Source organism: Salvelinus fontinalis, chromosome 32 (genome assembly GCF_029448725.1).
Source record: "Salvelinus fontinalis isolate EN_2023a chromosome 32, ASM2944872v1, whole genome shotgun sequence".
Lineage (NCBI taxonomy): Eukaryota > Metazoa > Chordata > Actinopteri > Salmoniformes > Salmonidae > Salvelinus > Salvelinus fontinalis.
In genome coordinates this window covers 41266761-41289281 of record NC_074696.1, presented here as the reverse complement: position 1 = coordinate 41289281, position 22521 = coordinate 41266761, and the positions used below count along the sequence as shown (strand labels likewise).

Sequence of the window (22521 nt, the reverse complement as noted above, 5' to 3'; positions counted from 1 at the left end):
TTGGTCATGTTTCAAGTGTTTGCCGAAGGGAGAAGCCGAGATATCCAAGTTGTGGAAAAGATCAAATCATGTGATTTAAAAGTGAGGAAAATGTGACATGTTGCAATTGTGGTGGGAACCATGAAGCTACATCTTTTGATTGCCCAACAAGAGCGAAAGAGAATGAGGTGGCCAAAGTCAGGGCTGTCCAGAGCATGTCATATGCAACAACTGTTAAAAGAGTTGAGGGTTTGATTGGTGCTTTTTGAGAGTCCATGGTGCTGCATAGGCCTTCACTGCAGGCTGCAGGGGTTGCCTTTCACCAACAGGACCCTGACATTTTAAAGGTTAAGAAGGTGGACTTTGTGGCATTTATAGCTATGGTGATTAATGGCACTGCCAAGGTGGGGAGAAGGTCCAGGAAGGTAGATATAATTTTGGAGGCAGCGGAGCGGTTCCTGGGACTGAAAGATTTCTCGGCGGAGGAGTTACATGGAGCCTGAGAAGGGAGATTTGAAAGAAGAAAGAAGTGGGAGTTATGTTTTTGTTAATATACTATTTTTATTTGGGTGGATTAAAGTAGTGTCCCTATATCGTATGGATTTACTTTTTACCTTGTTTTGGTTTTCAACCCGTCCAGTTGGAGGCGACAATGCAACTTTTGGGGTTGTAGTCCGCCATAAAACCCACAGAAGAAGAAGAAACAAAAGTCTTTCGTCTGACGTTTTTGTTTCCAGACGAACATATTAAGCGGTTACTCAACCAAGGAAACGTGTTTATATTTTCCAAGTAACTTGATTTTATTGGTTATGAATCCGTGTGTACTAGTAAACTGATACTGACGAAAATTTACAGAATATACGTAATGCAATTGCGTCCATTTGAGTGATATTTGTGTGTGATTTTTCAGTAAGTAATCCTGTCAGACAAGCTCGTTAGCTCTTTTTAGTACATTATTGGGCTAGCGAACTAGTCACAATGACGATCAAACGACAAAAGAAAGCCAAGAAAATCATCAATTTCTACAAACACAACTTCAGTTTTAGAGAGCCCTTTCAAATTCTCATCGACGGGACGTTTTGCCAGGCGGCTCTGAAGAATAAGATTCAAATCAAAGAGCAGATGCCGAAATACCTCATGGGGGAGGTGCAACTTTGTACTACAAAGTGAGTGGAGTTTGGTGTTGTAGTAAATGTCACACTGTCATGAGTTTTACCCAATGACCGTTTTTTTAAACCTTATGTCCTACAGTTGTGCGCTGAAGGAACTTGAATCACTGAAAGACCTATATGGTGCCAAACTCATCCTGCAGCGGTATCAGGTTAGGAACTGCAAGCATTTCAAGAACCCCGTCTCTGCGTCAGAGTGTCTGCTCTCCATGCTGGAAGTGACTAATCCACACCACTACTTTGTTGCCACACAGGTAAGTGTTATGTCATACCTTTACACAGGTACGTGTTCTGTCATACCTTTACTTACCTGGGTCAATCAATGGTCCTGTTTCCCTGCTCAGACCTTGCATGCATCAACCGATGGTTGCATGCCACATCATTGACTGCCAAATTGCTGTAACAGGGGGTCATGTTCCTCTGCTTAGACATTGCTGATGCATGTCAGATCTTACAACACCTGGATAGGTATCAGCTAAACACACGTATCAGCTCCCGAGTGGCGCAGCGGTCTAAGGCACTACAGTCCCTGGTTCGATTTCAGACTGTATCACATCCAGCCATGATTGGGAGTCCCATAGGGTGGCGCACAATTGGCCCAGCTTCATCCGGGTTTGGCCAGGGTAGACTGTCATTGTAAATAAGAAATTTGTTCTTAACTGACTTGCCTAGGTACATAAAAGAACCAGATCATATGTTATAGCAATATGGTGCCCTTGATGATGTGGTATGCAACCATTGATTGATGCATGCAACGTCTGAGCAGGGGAACATGACCATGTGGTTAGCTGATAGGTATTTCACATATCTAGGCGTTGTAAGTTTTGGCATGCGTTAGCAACGCTTGTCGCCTCAGGATCAACAACCAATAGTGCCGCCCACCTAACTGCATGCATCCAGTCTAGACCAAATGCATTGATTCACCTCTTCCTGTCGGATGTTTAATTTCTAGGACCAAGAGCTAACAGCAGGCCTGAATAAGATCCCAGGCGTGCCTCTTATGTATATCATCTCCAACACCATAGTGTTAGACAAGCCCAGCCAATGCTCGGTTAACCATGTGGAGGCTGTGGCTCTGGGAGAGATGGTCACCCCAGCCCAGCAGCAGAGCATCAACAGCCTGAAGGAGGTGCAGGGGATCGGGCAGGATGGAGAGCGCCGAGGCAAGAAGCGTAAGAGGAAAATCTCCAATCCCAACCCGCTCAGCTGCCTAAAGAAGAAGAAAAAACAGCCACCGACGCAGCCTCTTAAGACTGAGAAGAAGAAACGGAACCGTCAAAGGAAACGCAGCAAGCCAGAGGGAGGCGAGGGTCCATCCCTCAAACCGCCCCCAAACCCCTAGTGTGGTGGGAAGAGACTTGTTTTGTCAGGGCAGTAAAAATAGCAGCTTTTTTCCCCCACCGTTCCCAAAGGTTGAAATTTGAACAGCTGAATATAATAAATGTACACCTTTTTTTATATATCTTTACTAAACACATTTGCCAGATTAAAGGCATCTCATTGGAATTCAAGAGATCCAACTTCAAATGTCTGGAGAACATCTTTTGAAGAAGCACACGATGAATTCAGTCTTTGTATTGCGTCATGGTTCATGATGTCATGTTTCTAAAAATGTATCTTCAAACTAGTTTTTGACCATCAGAAGGTATTGATATTCTAAGTCATTATAGTAAGTCCATAGCCATTATACCCAGTTCGCTGGCTCAATGAACCATCTATGAAAAGGATTGTCATTGACACGAACTGCTAACAGTATTCATTTTATTAGAAAACTTACATCAGTTGCTGGGGCTCAGGACTACAGGCATGGCATCAAATCTGAGTAAAAACACATTTTAGCAACAGTATCTACAAGATGTCATTTTGGGTTTTATACAAGAAGGAAAATGCAAGTTTACTGGCACATAGTTTAAAAGGGATGCACTGAAACATTACATCATATACAATGTCAGAGGGAGTCCGTGAATATCAAAACAATGCATTTGTTGTAAAGGACGGTCCGAAAACTAAATCTACTTCTTGTCCTCTGCAGCTATGAACCATAAGACGAGCAATAGCGTATTCAAGCTATCGAAGAATGACTCGCAACGGGTCTAAACACCCATGCAAGTTTCCATCAAAACTTTTGGATTATAATGAAAACCAAATTAAAGTTTTCTGTATACCAGAGATTTCTTGACATTTAGCTGCATCAAAGTTGAATGAAATGTAGTTTCCTGTCACCCACTGGGCTGAGTTGTCTTGAAATTTAGAGATTGTGATGAAATTGACGATAGCTTCAAAATATGATGCGAAAGATGCAGCCTTAACTAAGTCTGATTCTGATCAAACCATTAACATCTGCATTAGTTGATACGAGTATTTTCATTGTCACAGTATGTGACTTAAAACAAAGGTAATTATTCAATAAATACCATAAAAATACAATTTCAGGAGCAATTCATTGGAATAAAGTATATTTCAAAATGGAGCACGCAATAAGTGTAGTTATTTTTTTTAAATCTACATGATCCTCAAATCACCACAACAATGGAGACATTTTAAATGTCTGAAGATGTTTGAAAATATAAAGTACAGTCAGAGACACACAAGCACTTGTAAACACAGAATTAAAAACTAACCCATTGGAACGCTTGAAGCTACCGTTGGTCTTTAAGATAAGATTGCTGGTGTATGCAATTGTGTTTCAGAAACTTGCCCAGTACTACACGCTTCTTTTAGCTAAAGGGTATAAAACATGAGAACTTTTTTTTTTTATGGGAGGGAAATTGAACCTCTGAATGCAACACATGATTGGATTATCACTCACATTCTATCAAAACATAAAGAGCTTTCATTGGATAACAAAAGCCAAAGATCGGAGGCGTACAATAATCCCACCAATCATGACATTCAGTGACTTCACCCCCCCCCACCAACCGCCACTTGACCTTTAAAAAAAACATCAAGACAAAAAAGCACATACTGAACAAAAATATAAACGCAACATGTAAAATGTTGGTCCCATGTTTCACGAGCTAAAAGAGTTCCCAGACATTTTCCATACGCACAAAAAGCTTATTTCTCTCCAATTTTGTGCACACATTTGTTTACGTCACTGTTAGTGAGCATTTCTACCTGACAGGCATGGCATATCAATAAACTGATTAAACAGCATGGTCATTACACAGGAAAAGCCCACCCTAAAATGTGCAGTTTTGTCACACAACACAATGCCACCACAGATGTCTCAAGTTTTGAGGAAGAGTGCAATTGGAATGTTGACTGCAGGAATGTCCACCAGAGCTGTTGCCAGAGAATTAAATACACATTTTTCTACCATAAGTCGATTTAGAGAATTTGGCAGTACTTCCAACCGGCCTCACAACCGCAGACCAGGTGTAGCCACGCCAGCCCAGGCTTCTTCACCTGCGGGTGGGGGGTGTGCTTAGAAGTATTTCTGTCTATAATAAAGCCCCTTTGTGGGGAAAAACTAATTGGCTGGACGTGGCTCCCCAGTGGGTAGGCCTAAGCCCTCCCAGGCCCACCCATGGCTGCGCCCCTGCCCAGTCGTGTGAAATCCATAGATTTGAAAATGTTGCCGGTTGTGTTTATATTTTTGTTCAGTGTAGTAAAAAAAATATATATATATATAAAAATGCACAGTGTCAGAACTAAATAACATCCTATACAAACAAAAACAACAGTTTTAGAGTAAAAGCAGCCGGTGTCGAGTCTAGATTAGGTGGAAGCGGGCTCCAGGGGTGGCGATGATGTCGCTGTAGTGCTCTGTCTGGTTGAGCTCCACCGCCTGCTGCTTCTTCAGAACCAGAAAGCTGTAGAACTTGGCGGCAGCCTGCTTCTTGTTGTTGTTCCTGCACAGATCCAGCAGGCTAATTTGCTGGGCCCCCGTCTTGGCCATCAACCTCTGTTGAAGGGAGGGAGAGAATAGGTACGTCACGGTTAAGACCCGGTTCTGGTTAGAAATGTTGGGGTTCACTTGGTGAGTCACAACAACTAGTAGAGCTCTCAGTGCTCTCGTAGAAGCTCGCCTATGACATACCTGTAGGCCGTGGAGCATCTGCTGGGTTCTCTTGTTCCACCGCCTCTCCTCTCGGTCCTGTTCTCCGGCCTGACCTTCCTCATCCTTTCATGGAACACGCATAACATTAACTCTACATAAATAATACACTTTAGCCAATGTACAAGCAATGCAAGACACAGTAAGAGACATGCTTCTGCGTACTCCTAGGCCTACAGTGCCTTCAGAAAGTAATAATACACCATTACTTATTCCACATTTTTTGTTACAGCCCGAATTCAACATTTATTAAAATAGATTTCTCAACCATCTACACACAATTTTATTGAAAATGAAATACACTACATCGTCAAAGTTGGGCGATTAGGCCTGGCTCACAGTCGGAGTTCCAATTCATCCCAAAGGTGTTCGATGGGGTTGAGGTCAGGGCTCTGTGCAGGCCAGTCAAGTTCTTCCACACCGATCGACAAACAATTTCTATATCGCTTTGTGCACGGGGGCATTGTCACGCTGAAATAGGAAAGGGCTTTTGCTGGAACTGTCACGCTGAAACAGGAAAGGGCTTTTGCTGGAACTAAGGTGCCTAGCCTGAGCCATAAAAACCAACTCCAGACCATTATTCCTCCTCCACCAAACTTTACAGCTGGCACTATCCATTTCGGGCAGGTAGCGTTCTCTTGGCATTCGCCAAACACAGATTCGTCATCGGACTGCCAGATGGTGAAGCGGGATTCATCACTCCAGCGAATGCGTTTCCACTGCTCCAGAGTCCAATGGCGGCAAGCTTTACACCACTCTAGCCAACGCTTGGCATTGCGCACAGTGATCTTAGGCTTGTGTGCGGCTGCTCGGCCATGGAAACCCATTTCACGATGCTCCCTATGAACAGTTCTTGTGCTGATGTTGCTTCCCAAGGCAGTTTGGAAGTTGGTAGTGAGTGTTGCAACCGAGGACAGATTTTTTTACACGCTATGCACTTCAGCACTTGGCGGTCCCGTTCTGTGAGCTTGTGTGGCCTACCACTTGGTGGCTGAGTTGTTGTTGCTGATAGACGTTTCCACTTTACAATAACAGCACTTACAGTTGAATAGCAGCTCTAACAGGGCAGAAATTTAACAAATTGACTTGTTGGAAAGGTGGCATCCTATAACAGTGCCACGTTGAAAGTCACTCAGCTCTTCAGTACGGGCCATTCTACTGGCAATGTTTTCCTATGGAGATTGCATGGCTGTGCGCTCGATTTTATACACCTGTCAGCAATGGCTGTGGCTGAAATAGTCAAATCCACTAATTTGAAGGGGTGTCCACATACCTTTGCATATACACTACTGTTCAAAAGTTTGGGGTCACTTAGGAAAAAAATAAAATAATTGTCAGTTAAAATAACATTAAATTGATCGGAAATACAGTGTAGACATTGTTAATGTTGTAAATGACTACTGTAGCTGGAAACGGCAGATTTTTTATTGAATATCTACATATGTGTACAGAGGCACATTTATCAGCAACCATCACTCCTGTGTTCCAATGGCACGTTGCGTGAGCTAATCAAAGTTTTTCATTTTATTTATATTTCTTTACCCTTTTTTCTCCCCAATTTCGTGGTATCCAATTGGTAGTTATTGGCTTATCTCATTGCTGAAACTCTCGTACGGACCCGGGAGAGGCGAACGTCGAGAAACGTGCATCCACCAAAACATAACCCAACCAAGCCGCACTGCTTCTTGACACAATGTCCACTTAACACAGAAGCCAGCCGCACCAATGTGTCAGAGGAAACACCGTACACCTGGCGACCGTGTCAGCGTGCACTACGCCCGGCCCGCCACAGGAGTCGCTAGTGCGCGATGGGACAAGGACATCCCTGCCGGCCAAACCCTCCCCTAACCCGGACGACGTTGGGCCAATCGTGCACCGCCTCATGGTTCTCCTGATCACGGCCGGCTGCGACAGAGCCTGGACTCGAACCCAGAATATCTAGTGGCCTTAGACAACTGTGCCACTCGGGAGGCCCAAGTTTATCATTTTAAAAGGCTAATTGATAATTAGAAAACCCTTTTGCAATTATGTTAGCGCAGCTGAAAGGTGTTGTTCTGATTAAAGAAGCAATAAAACTGTCCTTCTTTAGACTAGTTGAGTATCTGGAGCATCAGCATTTGTGGGTTCGATTACAGGCTCAAAATGGCCAGAAACAAATAACTTTCTTCTGAACCTCGTCAGTCTATTCTTGTTCTGAGAAATTAAGGCTATTCCATGCGAGAAATTGCCAAGTAACTGAAGATCTCGTACAACACTGACTACTCCCTTCACAGAACAGCGCAAACAGGCCCTAACCAGAATAGAAAGAGGAGTGGTGTATAGTTTGAGAAACAGACGCCTCACATGTCCTCAACTGGCAGCTTCATTAAATAGTACCCGCAAAACACCAGTCTCAACGTCAACAGTGAAGAGGCGACTCCGGGATGCTGGCCTTCTAGACATAGTTGCAACGAAAAAGACATATCTCGGACTGGCCAATAAAAAGATTAAGATGGGCAAAAGAACACAGACACTGAACAGAGGAAGATTGGAAAAAGGTATTATGGACGACGAATCTAAGTCTGAGGTGTTCAGATCACAAAGAACATTCTTGAGACACAGAAAAAATGAAAAGATGCTGGAGGAGTGCTTGACGCCATCTGTCAAGCATGATGGCGACAATATGATTGTCTGGGGTGCTTTGGTGGTGTTAAAGTGGGAGATTTGTACAGGGTAAAAGGGATCTTGAAGAAGGAAGGCTATCACTCCATTTTGCAATGCCATGCCATACCCTGTGGGCGGCGCTTAAATTGGAGCCAATTTCCTCCTACAACAGGACAATGACCGAAATCCCCGAGCGGTTTCCTTCCTCCCCGGCAACTGAGTTAGGAAAGACGCCTGTAGCTTTGTAGTGACTGGGTGTATTGATACACCATCCAAAGTGTAATTAGTAACTTGCTCAAAGGGCTATTCAATGTCTGGTTTATTTTCCATTCACTCATCTGCCATCACTACCTGCTGCCCTATATACATATACTTGAAATCACTGGCCACTTTAATAATGTTTACATATTTTGCATTACTCATCTCATATGTATATACTGTATTCTATACTATTCTACGGTCTATGCCGCTCTGACATTGCTCGCCCAGATATATATATTCTTAATTCCAATTCTTTAGGTTAGTGTGTATTGTATTTATTGTTGTGAAATTGTTAGATATTACTTGATAGATATTACTGCACTGTTGGAGCTAGAAACACAAGCATTTCGCTACACCCGCAATAACTTCTGCTAAACATGTGTACGTGACAAATCAAATGTGATTTAATTTGAATAGGTGCACTTCTTTGCGAGCCATGGAAAACCTCCCTGAGTCTTTGTGGTTGAATTTGTGTTTGAAATGTACTGCTCGACTGAGGGACCTTACAGATCATTTTATGTGTGGGGTACAGAGATAAGGCAGTCGTTTAAAAATCATGATAAACACTATTATTGCACACAGAGTGAGTCCATGTGACTAGTTAGGCAAATTTTTACTCCTGAGCTTATTTAGGCTTGCCATAACAAAGGGATTAAATACTAATTGACTCAAGACATTACTGCTTTTACTTTAAGTAATTTGTAAAATAAATAGAAAAACATCATTCCACTTTGACATTATGGGGTATTGTGTGTAGGCCCGTGATAATATTTGTAAAAATAAATATATATCTACTGGCTTCCCAGGTGACGCAACAGTTTAAGGCACTGAATCTTAGGCTTTACTTGGCTCATAGCGCTCTAGTGACTCCTTGTGGCGAGCCGGGCACCTGCATTCTGACTTCAGTCAGTTGAGCGATGTTTCCTCCGACACATTGGTGCAGCTGGCTTCGGGGTTGAGTGGGTGGGTGTTAAGAAGCACGATTTGGCGGGTCATGTTTCGGAGGACGCATGACTCAATCGTCACCTCTCCCAAGCCCATTGGGGAGTTGCAGCGATAAGACAAGATCATAATTGGGGAGAAAAGGGGGGTAAAATACAAAACAATTATAATATCTATTTTAAATTCAGGCTGTAACACAACAAAATGTGGAAAACGTCAAGGGGTGTGAATACTTTCTGAAGTCCCTGTACACATTTAGCTTCCTTTGGAAACTAAGACAGAATAGATCAGTGTCACCAGCCATGGTCCAAGAGAGCCACATTGTCTGTAGGATTTTCTTCCAGTCCTGCACTAACCCACGCAATTCCATCAGCTTGGAACACAAGTCTGCACACCCTGTAGCTCTCCAGAACCAGGGTTGGCGGTGACCACTGGCACATCTTTGTCTCTATCTCACCTCCTCGTCTGAGTCGTCCTCTCCTTCCTTCTTGTCCTTTTTCTCCCCTATCAGGTCCAGCTCGGGGAACTGGCTGAGGTTGGTGCTGTCGTCAGGGGGCAGCTCCACCGTCATGTCCAATTGCTGGGACACACCTGAATGGTTGGCAGCCTGTTCCAGAGTACCCATCTGGATGGAGAGAGAATAAGAATGTTTGAGTGATTGAGTAGCGGGTTGAGTATGGGCAAAAGATAGAAGCAGGTCAAACTTCTATCTACTTTCAAAAAACTAATGAGATCTCCCAGTGGATACAATATCAAACCCCAACAAGCCTTATATGCGTGACAAACTGCCTTTGAAAGTTTCCCTAGCCATAGTTAAACAGGGCTTGAGCGAAGAGAGGAGGAATGAGACACTCACGGGCAAGGCTGGCTCTGTGTCCTGGGCCTTGCGTTTCTGGCCGTGCATGGAGGAGGGTGGGGGCATGACTGACTCGTCCAGGGTGGTCCTGCTGCCCTCCATGGCCGATGCCTGCAGTACACTGGGCTCCTCCAGGATGGTCTGGTCTGGAGCGCATTTACACACAGACAGAACATTAAACTGCAGTAATCAAAGAAAGGTATTGAGTACAAGTACACGAGTGTTATGGATGAGGATCAGATGAAGGGCTTATGTCAGATTGGGAATCTGTCTGTTCCACTGGTGTTGAAGAAATTCCAATAGTACTACTTTGAGTGTATACTACTTTAAATGTATCTACTTTGAATACCAGCCTATGTCTTAATGTGATAACCATGCCGAGAGTTGGCCCTCTAGCCTATAATGGCATCTACTGTAGAGGAATGCACTGTTGACATTTGGTAGTGAGTTAACTGAGTGGAGTATCTCACCGATGATGTCCCTCTGCATGACCTCCTCTCTGGGCACCTCAGGGTTCTCCAGGTCCTTCAAGAACTCATCCAGGCTGTCTGCCTCACCTCCCTTCCTCCTCTTCCTCATCTCATCTGGCATCAGGGGGGTCAGGGTGCGGGTGAACATCTACAGAAAGAGAAAGAGAGGGGGAGAAAGAGAGAGAGGATAGAGAGAGTCGGTGTTAGGCTAGGTAGAAACAACAATGCACAAAGCCCCTAAAAATAGTGGCTACATTATGTCCTCACAAACTGATTGTTGAGAATAGAAACAAATAGAAAAGCTCTAATGAAAGAGATTTAGGAATTAACATGCACACATCTGAGGGGGAAACAGAAAAGCCATTGCCAGGTGCTGGACTGAGCACAATAACAGTACACAGCCCTTGTTTGTCTAACTACTAGACCAGTTGCTGGGTTACCTTGAGAAGCCTGCTGTTCCAGAGGGGCTGTGCTGGCAGAGAGAAGAGCTTCTCCACACCTCCCGTCTCTTTCCACATCATCAGCTTCTTGGTGGGCGGCGCAAGGTCCAGCGTGGTGACGATGTCTGAGTAGTCACTGAGCTGGGCACGGATGGTCTTGCTATCCAGCTCCTTCAGGTTGTCCACAATCAGCTTCCTCTTCCTCTTGGCTTTGGTTTCCTTCACTGTGAGGAGTAAAGAGAAAATAACTTTTAAGTGAATAGTGACATTTGGTGGCAGCAGTGGGATCCAGTGTGGTAGGGGTGCCTTGAAGAACAAGCAAGTGTTATAATAGCATAGCATGACTATCAGAATTTGACGGTTTGTGAGAGATTGTGGGCTGACCTGTGATGTCGATGGGCTCCAGGGCGAAAGCCTCCTCCTCGTTGTGTACCAGCGTGGTCTGCTCTGTCTGGTCCTGCATGGCGGGCAGGGGCTCTGCTGGGCCTGAGTCTGGGCTGTCGTGACCTCCCGCTATACACACAACATATAGAAAAATATAAAAACATAAAATAACTAATACAAAAGAGTTGGCTAAGACCATGTTGGTTCGAAACAGTTTTATGGGAACAGCATATGGTAAGTGTTGCAACTTACGTGAGAGGGCATCAAAGTCATCTTCGACATCGTGTTCCTGCAGCCTCAGCACGCTCTCGGTGATGGCGGGAGGGTCATCGAAAATGCCACCCCCATCCTTGTTACTTAGGAGCTTGTCAACTAGAAACAGGCCGGAAATTGGCAATGCTCAGCAGGAATTAAAGCTGCAATATGTAACTTTTTGGGCAAACTGACCAAATTCACATAGAAATTTGAGTTATAGATCTGTGATTCAATGAAAATAAGTATTTAAAAGTATATATGTTCTAGGTGTGCTATTTCTATGCTTCCCATTCTTAAGTTTCGTTTTTCGATTGAATCTGTATCGCTGAAGTTATTGCACGATTGAAATTTAAATGTAATTTTTGATTGAGCTGACATGCAGCATTTAAGGCGTCCGCATGCTTCCCATCTGAAATAGTCCGGAACAGTTGGTGCATATATTCTGACTACATTTTGTGACGTTTTTGTTTGTCCTGGCTATCAGCAAGTTTTTTTTATGGCTGTTCGTGCACACACCAAAATGTCCTGAGGCAAGTCGGTAGCCGAAGTCTACAACTATTCATTGGTCACTGGTCAACAGCAATTCAAAGGCTCAGACAAGACCTAAGTGGCAGGTTCTACAGACAATCACGGACTACAAAAAGAAAATCAGCCACATCACGGACACCGACGTCTTGCTTCCAGATAAACTAAACACCTTATTTGCCCGCTTTGAGGACCACACAGTGCCACCAAGGACTGTGGGCTCTCCTTCTCCGTGGCCGACGTGAGTAAGACATTTAAACGTGTTAACCCTTGCAAGGCTGCCGGCCCAGGCGGCATCCCTAGCCACGTCCTCAGAGCATGCTCAGACCAGCTGGCTGGAGTGTTTAAGGACATATTCAATCTCTCCCTATCCCAGTCTACTGTCTCCACATGATTCAAGATGGCCACCATTGTTCCTGTTCCCAAGAAGCCAAAGGTAACGGTACTAAATGACTATCGCCCCGTAGCACTCGCTTCTGTCATCGTGAAGTGCTTTGAGAGACTAGTCAAGGATCATATCACCGCCACACTAGACCCACTTCAATTTGCATACCGCCCTAATAGGTCCACAGGCGATGCAATCGCCATCACACTGCCCTATCCCATCTGGACAAGAGGAATAGCTATGTGAGAATGCTGTTCATTGACTACAGCTCAGCATTCAACACCATAGTACCCTCCAAGCTCATCATTAACTTTGAGGCCCTGGGTCTCAACCCCGCCCTGTGCGATTGGGTCCTGGACATCCTGACGGGCCGCCCCTAGGTGGTGAAGGTAGGAAACAACATCTCCGCTTCGCTGATCCTCAACACTGGGGCCCCACAAGGGTACATGCTCAGCCCCCTCCTGTACTCCCTGTTCACCCATGACTGCGTGGCCATGCACGCCTCCAACTTGATCAAGGTTGCAGACAACATAACATTAGTAGGCTTGATCACCAACAACGACGAGATAGCCTACAGGAAGGAGGTGAGGGCCCTGGGAGTGTGGTGTCAGGATAACAACCTCTCACTCAACGTCAACAAAACAAAGGAGATGATCGTGGATTTAGGGAAACAGCAAAGAGGGACAGAGGTGGAGAAGGAGGAAAGTTTTAAGTTCCTTGGCGTACACATCACGGACAAACTGAAATGGTCCACTCACACAGACAGTGTGATGAAGAATGCGCAACAGCACCCGCCTCAACCTCAGGAGGCGGTAAAAACCCTCACAAACCTTTACAGATGCACAATTGAGAGCATCCTGTCGGGCTGTAACACCGCCTGGTATGGCAACTGCACCACCCACAACCGCAAGGCTCTCCAGAGGGTGGTGCGGTCTGCACAACGCATCACCGGGGGCAAACTACCTACCTGCCAGGACAACTACAGCACCCGATGTCACAGGAAGGCCAAAAAGATCATCATGGACAACAACCACCCGAGCCACTGCCTGTTCACCCCGCTACCATCCAGAAGGCAGGGTCAGTACAGGTGCATCAAAGCTGGGACTGAGACAGCTTCTATCTCAAGGCCATCAGACTGTTAAACAGCCATCACCAGCACAGAGAGGCTGCTGCCTACATACAGACTTGAATTCATTGGCCACTAACAAATGGATCAGTAGTAATTTTATTAATGATCTTTACATGTCTTGCATTACTCATCCCTTATGTATATACTGTATTTTATACCATCTATTGCATCTTGCCTATGCCGCTTAGATGTTATTCCATCCCTTTACTTAGGTTTGTGTGTTATTAGGTAGTTGTTGTGGAATTGTTAGATTACTTGTTAGATATTGCAGCACTGTCGGAACTAGAAGCACAAGCATTTCGCAACACTCGCAATAACATCTGCTAACCATGTGTATATGACCAGTACAATTTGATTTGAACAGAAGGGACTCTTCAATTAAGTGTTTTGTAATTCAACGAGAGACTAATCATTTTCATGCACAGTTTTTCACTTGAGAAATACTGCATCTTAGTTAGATGTGAAATTGTGCGACTAAGATTCTCTGCAAAAAAGTCTAAATAAATGACAGATTTCTCGAGTTATCTTACATTAGATCTGGCTACGGTATCTCAAGATGAAATAACAGTACTATTGGCACTAAGGTCTATTAAGGGAGTGTGCAAGCACACTCGTTCGGTTCGTCTAGCCGAGTTCAGCTAGGCGCCAGTCGAACTGAAACATACAGAAGCCTTTACCATGAATGCAGTCTCCGACGACACGGGAACATTGTCTTTACATTTCTATGGCGCTGTATGTAGCGCAGCTCTTCAGCGCTACAGATTGAATCAAGCCACAGGGTTTTTACACCAGATACATTCATTATGTAAACAATCAATTGGCGACATTAGTCATGGAGAAGGCATGGGCTATGTCCCATTTACATCTTATTATGTAAATGGGACATATATAGATATTATTGAAACGCACCCAAGGAGACAAGGAAAGAAAGAATTTGGTCATAGCCCCAACCCAGGTTATCCTTCCATCCTTTTTACCCAGCATGCCTCCTTCGCTGTCAGCCATGGGGTCCTCTCCGAAGTCATCTTTGTACTGGTCGTCGTACTCCAGGTGGTTGGACTTGTCTGCGATCTGGGCCTCTGAGGTCTCTGGGTCTAGGAGCAGGTTGGAGGCTGATGCACCGTGGATGATGTCCACCTCGAAGGCACTCTCTTCCCGCATCATCTCCCGGTCATCCATCCCAAAGTCAGCTGGAGGGGAGAAAACACTGAATATGTTAGAATGAGTTTTCGGAATGTGTATATACAGCAGTAATGAGTGGCGGGCTTTGTCACACTAGGAAGCTTGGAATAGGATGGAATAGGCTGGAGTATGGATGCATTTATGGGTGCATTTCAATAATCTGCCTGGATATGAAACTATGGTGAAATCATGGTAGACCACTACCAAGCATTTGCTATCACCTATCCATCACCTATCCATATCAGTGCAGATGAGGTGAAGGAGATGAAAAGGGAAGCAACTACAGACTATTGAGATGCAGCCATGGTTTAGTTCGAGGAGTGAGGTGGTGAAAGGATTGGACTGGGAGGCCTGGCTACATACCGAAGTCATTCTCCTGCAGCAGGTTCAGGTTGCCCACCTCCTCCCTCATGGTGATCTCTTCCACTCGACTCTGGTTCAATGTGAACTGCTTGGTTACGTCGATGTCACTGCAAATACAACATAAATCACTACCACTGAGCAAAGAAACACCGAGTGCGCTGGGTACAAGCAAACTGATACCAGTAAGAGCATACAGAACTCCTGCAGGAGACTGAAAAGATTTGGCATGGGTCCTCAGATCCTCAAAAAGTTATACAGCTGCACCATCGAAAGCATCACCGCCTGGTTGCATCACCGCCTGGTTTGGCAAGTCCTCTGCATCCGACCGCAAGGTGCTACAGAGGGTAGCGCGTACAGCCCAGTACAACACCGGGGCCAAGCTTCCTGGCATCCAGGGACCTCTATACAAGGCGGTGTCAGAGGAAGGCCCTAAAAATTGGCATACTGTTCTTTCTGCTACCACACGGCAAGCGGTACCGGAGCGCCATGTCTGGGTCCAAAAGGCTCCTTAACAGCTTTTACCCCCAAGTCATAAGACTGCTGAACAATGAATCAAATGGCCACCCGGACTACTTGTATTGACCCTCTTTTTTTACGCTGCTGCTACTCTGTTTAGTATCTATACATAGTCACTTTACCCCTACCTACATGTACATATGACCTCAATTACCTTGACTAACCCATACCCCCACACATTGACTCAGTACCGGTACCCCCTGTATATAGCATCGTTATTGTGTTACTTTTTGAACTTTAGTTTATTTCAGAAATATTTTATCACTCTGCACTGTTCGCTAAGGGCTTGTAAGTACGCATTTCACGGTAAGGTCCACTACACCTTTCGTATTCGGCTCATGTGACAAATCAAATTTGATGCAAACATATACATCAATGGACACACAGCACTCATCAGAGCTTCATGGCAAATCTCAAAAAACATATTTCAACTTGTTGGGCTCTGATGACATGCAGGACTCACTCTAGGTCTGGTAGTGGCTGGTCGAAGTCATGGAACTCTTCTGGCATGGTGATGGCGTTGTAGGCAGCTTCTCTGTTCTCCTCTGGCAGATCCACCACACCTGAGAGAGGACAGGGATGGAGGCAGGGGTCAGGTCAGCTCAAACCCACATAGTACACAGCCATAACATCTACCAACAGTACTGTCTAGAAGCCCAGTGTGCCACTCACAAGTTTCATATTGGGACTCTTTTCAGGAGCCCCAATTTCAGTTCATCCAACAATATATGCCAACTAACAGTAAAATTAAGATTTAAAGTAGATGGCTGTTTAGCCAAATTGTAACTCAGAGTCTTGAATGTAAATCAACAAAGAAGATGTTGGACCAGTCCAGCCGCCTAGCCAATATATTACCTGGTCTGAAGGCCATCTTGATCTTGATGAACGCCTCGTTACAGTCAGCCAACAAGTACTTGGCTTTCCTGTTGTAGATCCTCACCACCCCCAGGAGCAGATGACCTGACGTACGCAGGGCCATTTTCACCTGGAGAAATAAATAATAAGAGAGAATGTCATTTCATCTAACACCTTTTAGAAATACACTTACCCCCTATGGCAAGATAATTCACTTCAAATCTCTAGTACGCTCATCTACCAAGCCCCGACCCACAGAAAGTAAGTTGAAAATGTACCCACTTCTACCGGTTCAGGCAACACTAGTCTGTCAAAGTACCCTTAGAGCAGCATTAACCTAGTGGAGACTAGAGAGCGCAGCACATGACCGAAACACATAATAGAAGCGCTGTATGGATAATAGCTTGTGTACCTTGGGGCAGATGATGCTCTCCACACTGCTCTCCAGGTTGCATTCAAACACATGAGCCTTGGTGAGCTTCTTATCCCAGTGGGCCGCTAGCCAGATCTTGGCCAGCGGCCCACGCTTGCTGAGTACAAAGTGGGCGTAAAACATTGACCCAGCACCTTCTCACCTAAGGAGGGGGACTGGGATGGGGACGCCAACTTGCAGGGACAAAGGTTAGAGACTGCTGTTGGAAAAAAACTTCCAGTCACAAGAGGTAATACACTTTGATGGTCATATTGAATAAGGAAAGATTGGACTTTCAGAAATACATTTTATATTGCCACGCATTAACCGTCATTTTTATACTACACTTCATTACTCAATTTCTGTCAAAGTAACATTTGACTGTGTCATCAGTCCCCGCTGCTGGCAGACCAACGACACTCTCACACTATATTGCATGACGAAAGTGCGTTGTGGATGAATGTTAATAAAATGAATGAACAACAATGATTGAATACTCAGAAATTAAATTAAATAAATAAATAACAAAAAATGTCGTTTACCTGACCGAATAATTTACCGCTACATCTGTCAAACTAACTAGCTACAAGTAGCGACTGGGGCCCAATCTGGGCATTGTCCTGATCTTTTGGTACCCTCCATGTGGAGGGAGGCGGAGGATTTGTGTTGATACGGACACAGAGTTCGTTTTGTAAATTTAACAACATATGATACTTAAACACATCGAATATTTATTAACAATGCACAACTAGCTCTGTCATCAAAAAGTATGAATACAACTAAGTGAGTTAGGAAGCCAATCGTTTAGATTGTAAAAAAATACAAAATAATAACGGGGCCTCGGCGCGAGCCCAACAGCAGCCACGATAGCTATCTTTGGGTTTTGCAGGAGACGTGAGCGCCAGTGTTACATATTTGTACGTTTTGGTACAATATTGCGTTCCAGATTAATAAACAAATGTGAAGCTAGCTAAATACCCACAGTACAACAGGTAAATAGCTAATATACTAGGCTAGCTAATGTTACCGAACAGTGTGTGCGACGTAATCAACAACCCCTGTCATTTCCAAAACAGAGCGCGTATTCTGATAAGATTTTTGATTTGTGTATACCATTTTTTTAAATCTAACATGCAAAACATTTGCTTTATTCCAGTAGTTGAACGTATATTTAAAATGTAAATCAACTCACCAATTACGCTCCAATTTTTTGGGGCGGCTGTACTGTAGTTTACTTTTTCCACCCCTCCTCTTCCTCCTCCCACTGAAAACAAACAAGATGGCAGCAACCATTTTTGGTCTCTTGCGCGGAGAAGCCGCTGACTGCAGTGTGCAGTTCTGGACCGGGCTCAATGTGGGCGGAGTCAAACGTCGGGGCCGGGCTCAATGTGGGCGGAGTCATACTTCTGGGCCGGGCTCAATGTGGGCGGAGTCAAACGTCGGGGCCGGGCTCAATGTGGGCGGAGTCATACTTCGGGGCCGGGCTCAATGTGGGCGGACTCAAACGCGTTTAACCCGAACCCTTCCCATCTCCTTCAAGGTCACCCAAGTTCTTAATCGAACCTGACCTACATGGATAAAAATATAAACCATGGCAGTAAGTGACTGTCATTATGCATACTGGTCACCATAGCAGCACCTACCTGTAGCACGCGCTCCAGCAGGTATATCTCTCTAGTCACCCCCAAAACCAATTCTTCCTTTGGACGCCTCTCCTTCCAGTTCTCTGCTGCCAATGACTGGAACGAACTACAAAAATCTCTGAAACTGGAAGCACCTATCTCCCTCACTAGCTTTAAGCACCAGCTGTCAGAGCAGCTCATAGATTACTGCACCTGTACATAACCCATCTACAATTTAGCCCAAACAACTACCTCTTTACCTACTGTATTTATTTATTAATTTATTTTGCTCCTTTGCACCCCATTATTTCTGTCTCTACTTTGCACTTTCTTCCAATGCAAACCAACCATTCCAGTGTCTTTTTTTACTTTTTATTTTACTTGCTGTGTTGTACTCACTTCGCCTCCATGGCCTTTTTATATTTTTATTTATTTATACATATATCTGTTTGCCTTCACCTCCCTTATCTCACCTCACTTGCTCACATTGTATATAGACTTATTTTTTTTTCACTGTATTATTGACTATATGTTTGTTTTTACTCCATGTGTAACTATGTGTTGTTGTATGTGTCGAACTGCTTTGCTTTATCTTGGCCAGGTCGCAATTGTAAATGAGAACGTGTTCTCAATTTGCCTACCTGGTTAAATAAAGGTTAAATAAAAAAAATAAAAAAATAATGTACTTTGTAATATTCATGTTATACCAGTGCAGTGGTACATTTTTATGTGACCAACTACCGCGCCGATGTTAGCATAGGTTAATTAGCGCCCATTTGCACGTGAGATAGCTAATTGCTCCAAATGAGGGAATCTTATTTGCCTAGGTTTGTAGTTATGTAATCAATTTGATCGTTGATTTTATGTGTTCATTCAATGTATGCCTTGTTGTGTTTGGCTGGCTCTAAATGTGTATTGTTGAAGCAATTCCCTTAGTTACACATAGCGAGTCTACACAGCGTGTATATTTATTTATTTTATTTTACCGTTATTTTACCAGGTAAGTTGACTGAGAACACGTTCTCATTTGCAGCAACGACCTGGGGAATAGTTACAGGGGAGAGGAGAGGGATGAATGAGCCAATTGTAAACTGGGGATTATTAGGTGACCATGATGGTTTGAGGGCCAGATTGGGAATTTAGCCAGGACACCGGGGTTAACACCCCTACTCTTACGATAAGTGCCATGGGATCTTTAATGACCTCAGAGTCAGGACACCCGTTTAACGTCCCATCCGAAAGACGGCACCCTACACAGGGCAGTGTCCCCAATCACTGCCCTGGGGCATTGGGATATTTTTTTTTTTTTTTTTGTATAAACAATAATGAAATCACCTGGTCCCAACATACATGGCAAGTCAAGAAAAGTCATTTTAACCTGTCCACACTGCAAACTGAAGTTAAATAAGAAAAACTTCAAGACACATTTACAAAGAAAGCATACACATTGCTTTGAAGCAGTGTCCAAGGAAAGCGCGTCTTCTACATCCTGAAATATATTCCTGAGGGGGGGTATTATTATTATTTACTGTTATCATTATTGATCATAACTATCAAACTTAACAACTTACTCTTTAACTTACAGTACACTCTGTACATTGCAATGGAAGCACAGTGTGATTTCACTGAGGTATGTATAAATTATGAAATTCTCATCACTAGTGGATGTAATGTTTTTTGGGATACCCATCCGATTGTGTGATTTTCTTTTTCAAAGGAACGCATGCAGCAAATTAGGCCATGGTGGCGCCTAGTTCTCCTGCAGAACTTTCCCATGCCGTAAGTCTTGAACATTATAAAAACGTTTCATTTGCATCCTTAAAATCACTTGTTTTACTGTAGCCAGACTGACCTGAATATATGTTAATATTGAATGTATGTCCTTCCCTCACTAAGGTCTGAAGAAGAGAGGTTGAAAGATCGAAAAAGGTGGCGAAAACAAAACACACTACAGGTAGGTGTCATGATGAGTGGTATAGTCTTTAAACCAATGTTTAAAGACTTAACCCCCCCCCCTCCAATATATTTCAGGATGATGTAGAAGACGCAGCATGTCACATCAGCATCCAGCTCTGCAGGATCAGGTACTGTATAGGCTATTAGCTAAAGTAAGGTGCAGTCTTGTACACACATCCGTAGAGGTTCCCTTACATTACTTAATGACCACAATCTGTTTTCTTTCTGGATACTGAAAACAAAATGCACGGTGAGCTGTGAACTGGTTATGTAGTCTACTGTGTGTAATGCTGAAGCCTTGATGCGTGGCAAGGTATAATAGTTGTGATGACTTGAGTAGTTCTAGATCTCACTGAAAACCCCTTTTAGTAATAGTGGCTTTTGTTTGCATGGTGGTATTGTGAAAGTGGGGTGTAATTTGACTTGATCATCCAATGAGGCACTACTCTTAATGTTTATTCTTCCTTTTTCTTCAAGGAAGCAGATGTTCTTCTAAGGGACACCTTAGAGGCAGCAAGGTGGTGTGAACTCCAAACATTTAAAGGCACTGTTTCCCTCCCTAGTGTAATTGGGATGGATGGGGAAGAGCGCACTACAACCCTTAAAGAACTACGGTTGGCCTGGATGAAGAGGAAAATATCCTCAAGGAACCATTCATGTTACAGAGAGATTGAGATGTCAACTGCCTCCACATAGAACAACAAGAACATTACTGTCTTTGCCTCTTGAGGAGCAGGAGTGAAGCCATTTTTGAGGAGTGGTCAAACCTTGTTTTTGTCTGCTGTGTTAATTGTTTCAATTGTTAGTTGTGTTAAGTTGTTCAGTAAAGATGACGTTGAAGTCACCCGAGTCTCTGATCTCTTTACTGGAGCTGGTATAACTTAATGTACAAAGCACATTCAGCTTGTCAGTATGTCTATATGGTATAGTCTGTCTCCATTCTCATGAGACATGTAAATAGCATTATAAAATCAGGATAGGTAGTAACTGTGTGTGTGTGTATATAAATGCTCAATTAAATAAGTTATAACATTTATTAAATAATTAAATAAGTAAATAAATTAAATAAGTTATAACATTTATCAACACAATTTTAACAGTACATGACATACATAAATAAGTGTTGTTCACTGCAACAATATCAGTAACTTGTCTCATAGCATGAAGCAAAAAGTGTTACAACACATCTGCTGGTACCACTTTATATAATATTTCTTAAGATCTTCAAAAATGAAATATGTTTGTATTCAACGTGTGCTTTGCGCAAACGTGTGTGTTTGTATTCAGTGTGTGACCGCCAAACCTCAGAAAAGTGGGTGGAGTCAAATGTTTGACTCCACCCACATTGAGCCCAGCCTGAATTGCACATTGCAGTCAGGGGTACTTGGCTTCCACTTGCAAGTATGGGTAACTGCATACGTGGGTGTGTCATCAGAAGTGGGAGGATCAACAGCGATAGAGGTTACATCAACCATGTCAAACAAGGTTGGGAGAGCTAAGGCACTCTATTCTTAAGAGAATCATACTGTGGCTTTTGAATGTTAACAAAACACAACAAACTCCTCACTAAATATGAAAATAAAAGTAATTGTTAAGTCGGTTATTAGTCTACCAGTTTTTCATTTACCAATAAATCATTATTAGGCCTAAAACTAATGACGTTAGTTCGACTACCATTGGATGACAATTGAAAGAGATTTGCGTCAGTTCAAATCTGGTATCAGGACAAAATGTAATTCAGAGTCACCGAATATACTTTTAAGTATTTTAATTAAACTCATGCGATAAATGGTAAATGCAATTTTCGTATATATGGGTTCGCTGTATCACCGCGCAAGGTAAAACAGAGAACTGTGGAATTTACTCAAATAGCAGTTCTTATACTATGACAGCTTTAGTTCCAACTCGTCCGTTGGCCTATCATAGTAGAGGCTGAGCGCGGTTTAAACTTTGCTCAGCCTATGCTGGCACTCGGACTTGTCCAAGTCCCTTAGTGCTCTCCTCTGTCCACATCTGGTTGTTGGGTAGATTAGATCCGTCTTGTGTCTCCCCAGATTCTACACTCAAACAGTCCCTTATTTGGTATTGATCAGTGCCCTAACCTCCCTGCTTGGCCT

The 22521-nt window shown here is 43.6% G+C and overlaps 2 protein-coding genes and 1 long non-coding RNA gene across 5 annotated transcripts; 2 read left to right on the top strand and 1 right to left on the bottom strand.

The window, feature by feature from the left end:
- Nucleotides 1–684: 684 nt before the first annotated feature.
- Nucleotides 685–3618, top strand: utp23 (UTP23 small subunit processome component). Its single transcript, XM_055894687.1, has 3 exons — nt 685–1145; nt 1231–1402; nt 2101–3618. The coding sequence occupies exons 1-3, from the start codon at nt 958–960 to the stop codon at nt 2488–2490; spliced, it is 750 nt and encodes a 249-aa protein (XP_055750662.1). The 5' UTR covers nt 685–957; the 3' UTR covers nt 2491–3618.
- On the bottom strand, nt 2893–18175 carry LOC129831351 (double-strand-break repair protein rad21 homolog A-like). Of its 3 annotated transcripts, none has more exons than XM_055894684.1 (14): nt 18019–18175; nt 16827–17046; nt 16415–16544; nt 16023–16122; nt 15044–15150; nt 14476–14688; nt 11457–11576; nt 11205–11333; nt 10821–11044; nt 10381–10528; nt 9911–10056; nt 9512–9679; nt 5191–5274; nt 2893–5055 (listed from the first exon to the last, which is right to left on the bottom strand). In XM_055894684.1, exons 2-14 carry the CDS (start codon nt 16968–16970, stop codon nt 4864–4866), a joined length of 1905 nt encoding a protein of 634 aa, XP_055750659.1. In that variant the 5' UTR covers nt 16971–17046; nt 18019–18175; the 3' UTR covers nt 2893–4863. The 3 variants fall into 3 exon arrangements, with proteins under 3 accessions (XP_055750659.1, XP_055750660.1, XP_055750658.1); XM_055894685.1 differs by having other exon boundaries at nt 16827–17043; XM_055894683.1 differs by having other exon boundaries at nt 16827–17020.
- Nucleotides 18176–20157: 1982 nt separating this feature from the next.
- Nucleotides 20158–20533, top strand: LOC129830612 (uncharacterized). The gene is made up of 3 exons (XR_008755555.1): nt 20158–20227; nt 20345–20402; nt 20480–20533. It is a non-coding gene; the product is annotated as an uncharacterized LOC129830612 (long non-coding RNA).
- Nucleotides 20534–22521: the final 1988 nt, after the last annotated feature.

Bases quoted from the DNA above. Each gene is read 5' to 3' on its own strand.
- utp23 (XM_055894687.1), top strand. From the start codon at position 958: ATGACGATCAAACGACAAAAGAAAGCCAAGAAAATCATCAATTTCTAC. The intron at 1,146-1,230 runs GTGAGTGGAGTT...TATGTCCTACAG, and splicing joins GTGCAACTTTGTACTACAAA to TTGTGCGCTGAAGGAACTTG. The intron at 1,403-2,100 runs GTAAGTGTTATG...TTTAATTTCTAG, and splicing joins ACTACTTTGTTGCCACACAG to GACCAAGAGCTAACAGCAGG.
- LOC129831351 (XM_055894684.1), bottom strand. From the start codon at position 16,970: ATGTTTTACGCCCACTTTGTACTCAGCAAGCGTGGGCCGCTGGCCAAG. The intron at 15,151-16,022 runs GTGAGTCCTGCA...TTGTATTTGCAG, and splicing joins CAGCCACTACCAGACCTAGA to TGACATCGACGTAACCAAGC. The intron at 5,056-5,190 runs GTATGTCATAGG...TCCCTTCAACAG, and splicing joins AGATGCTCCACGGCCTACAG to AGGTTGATGGCCAAGACGGG.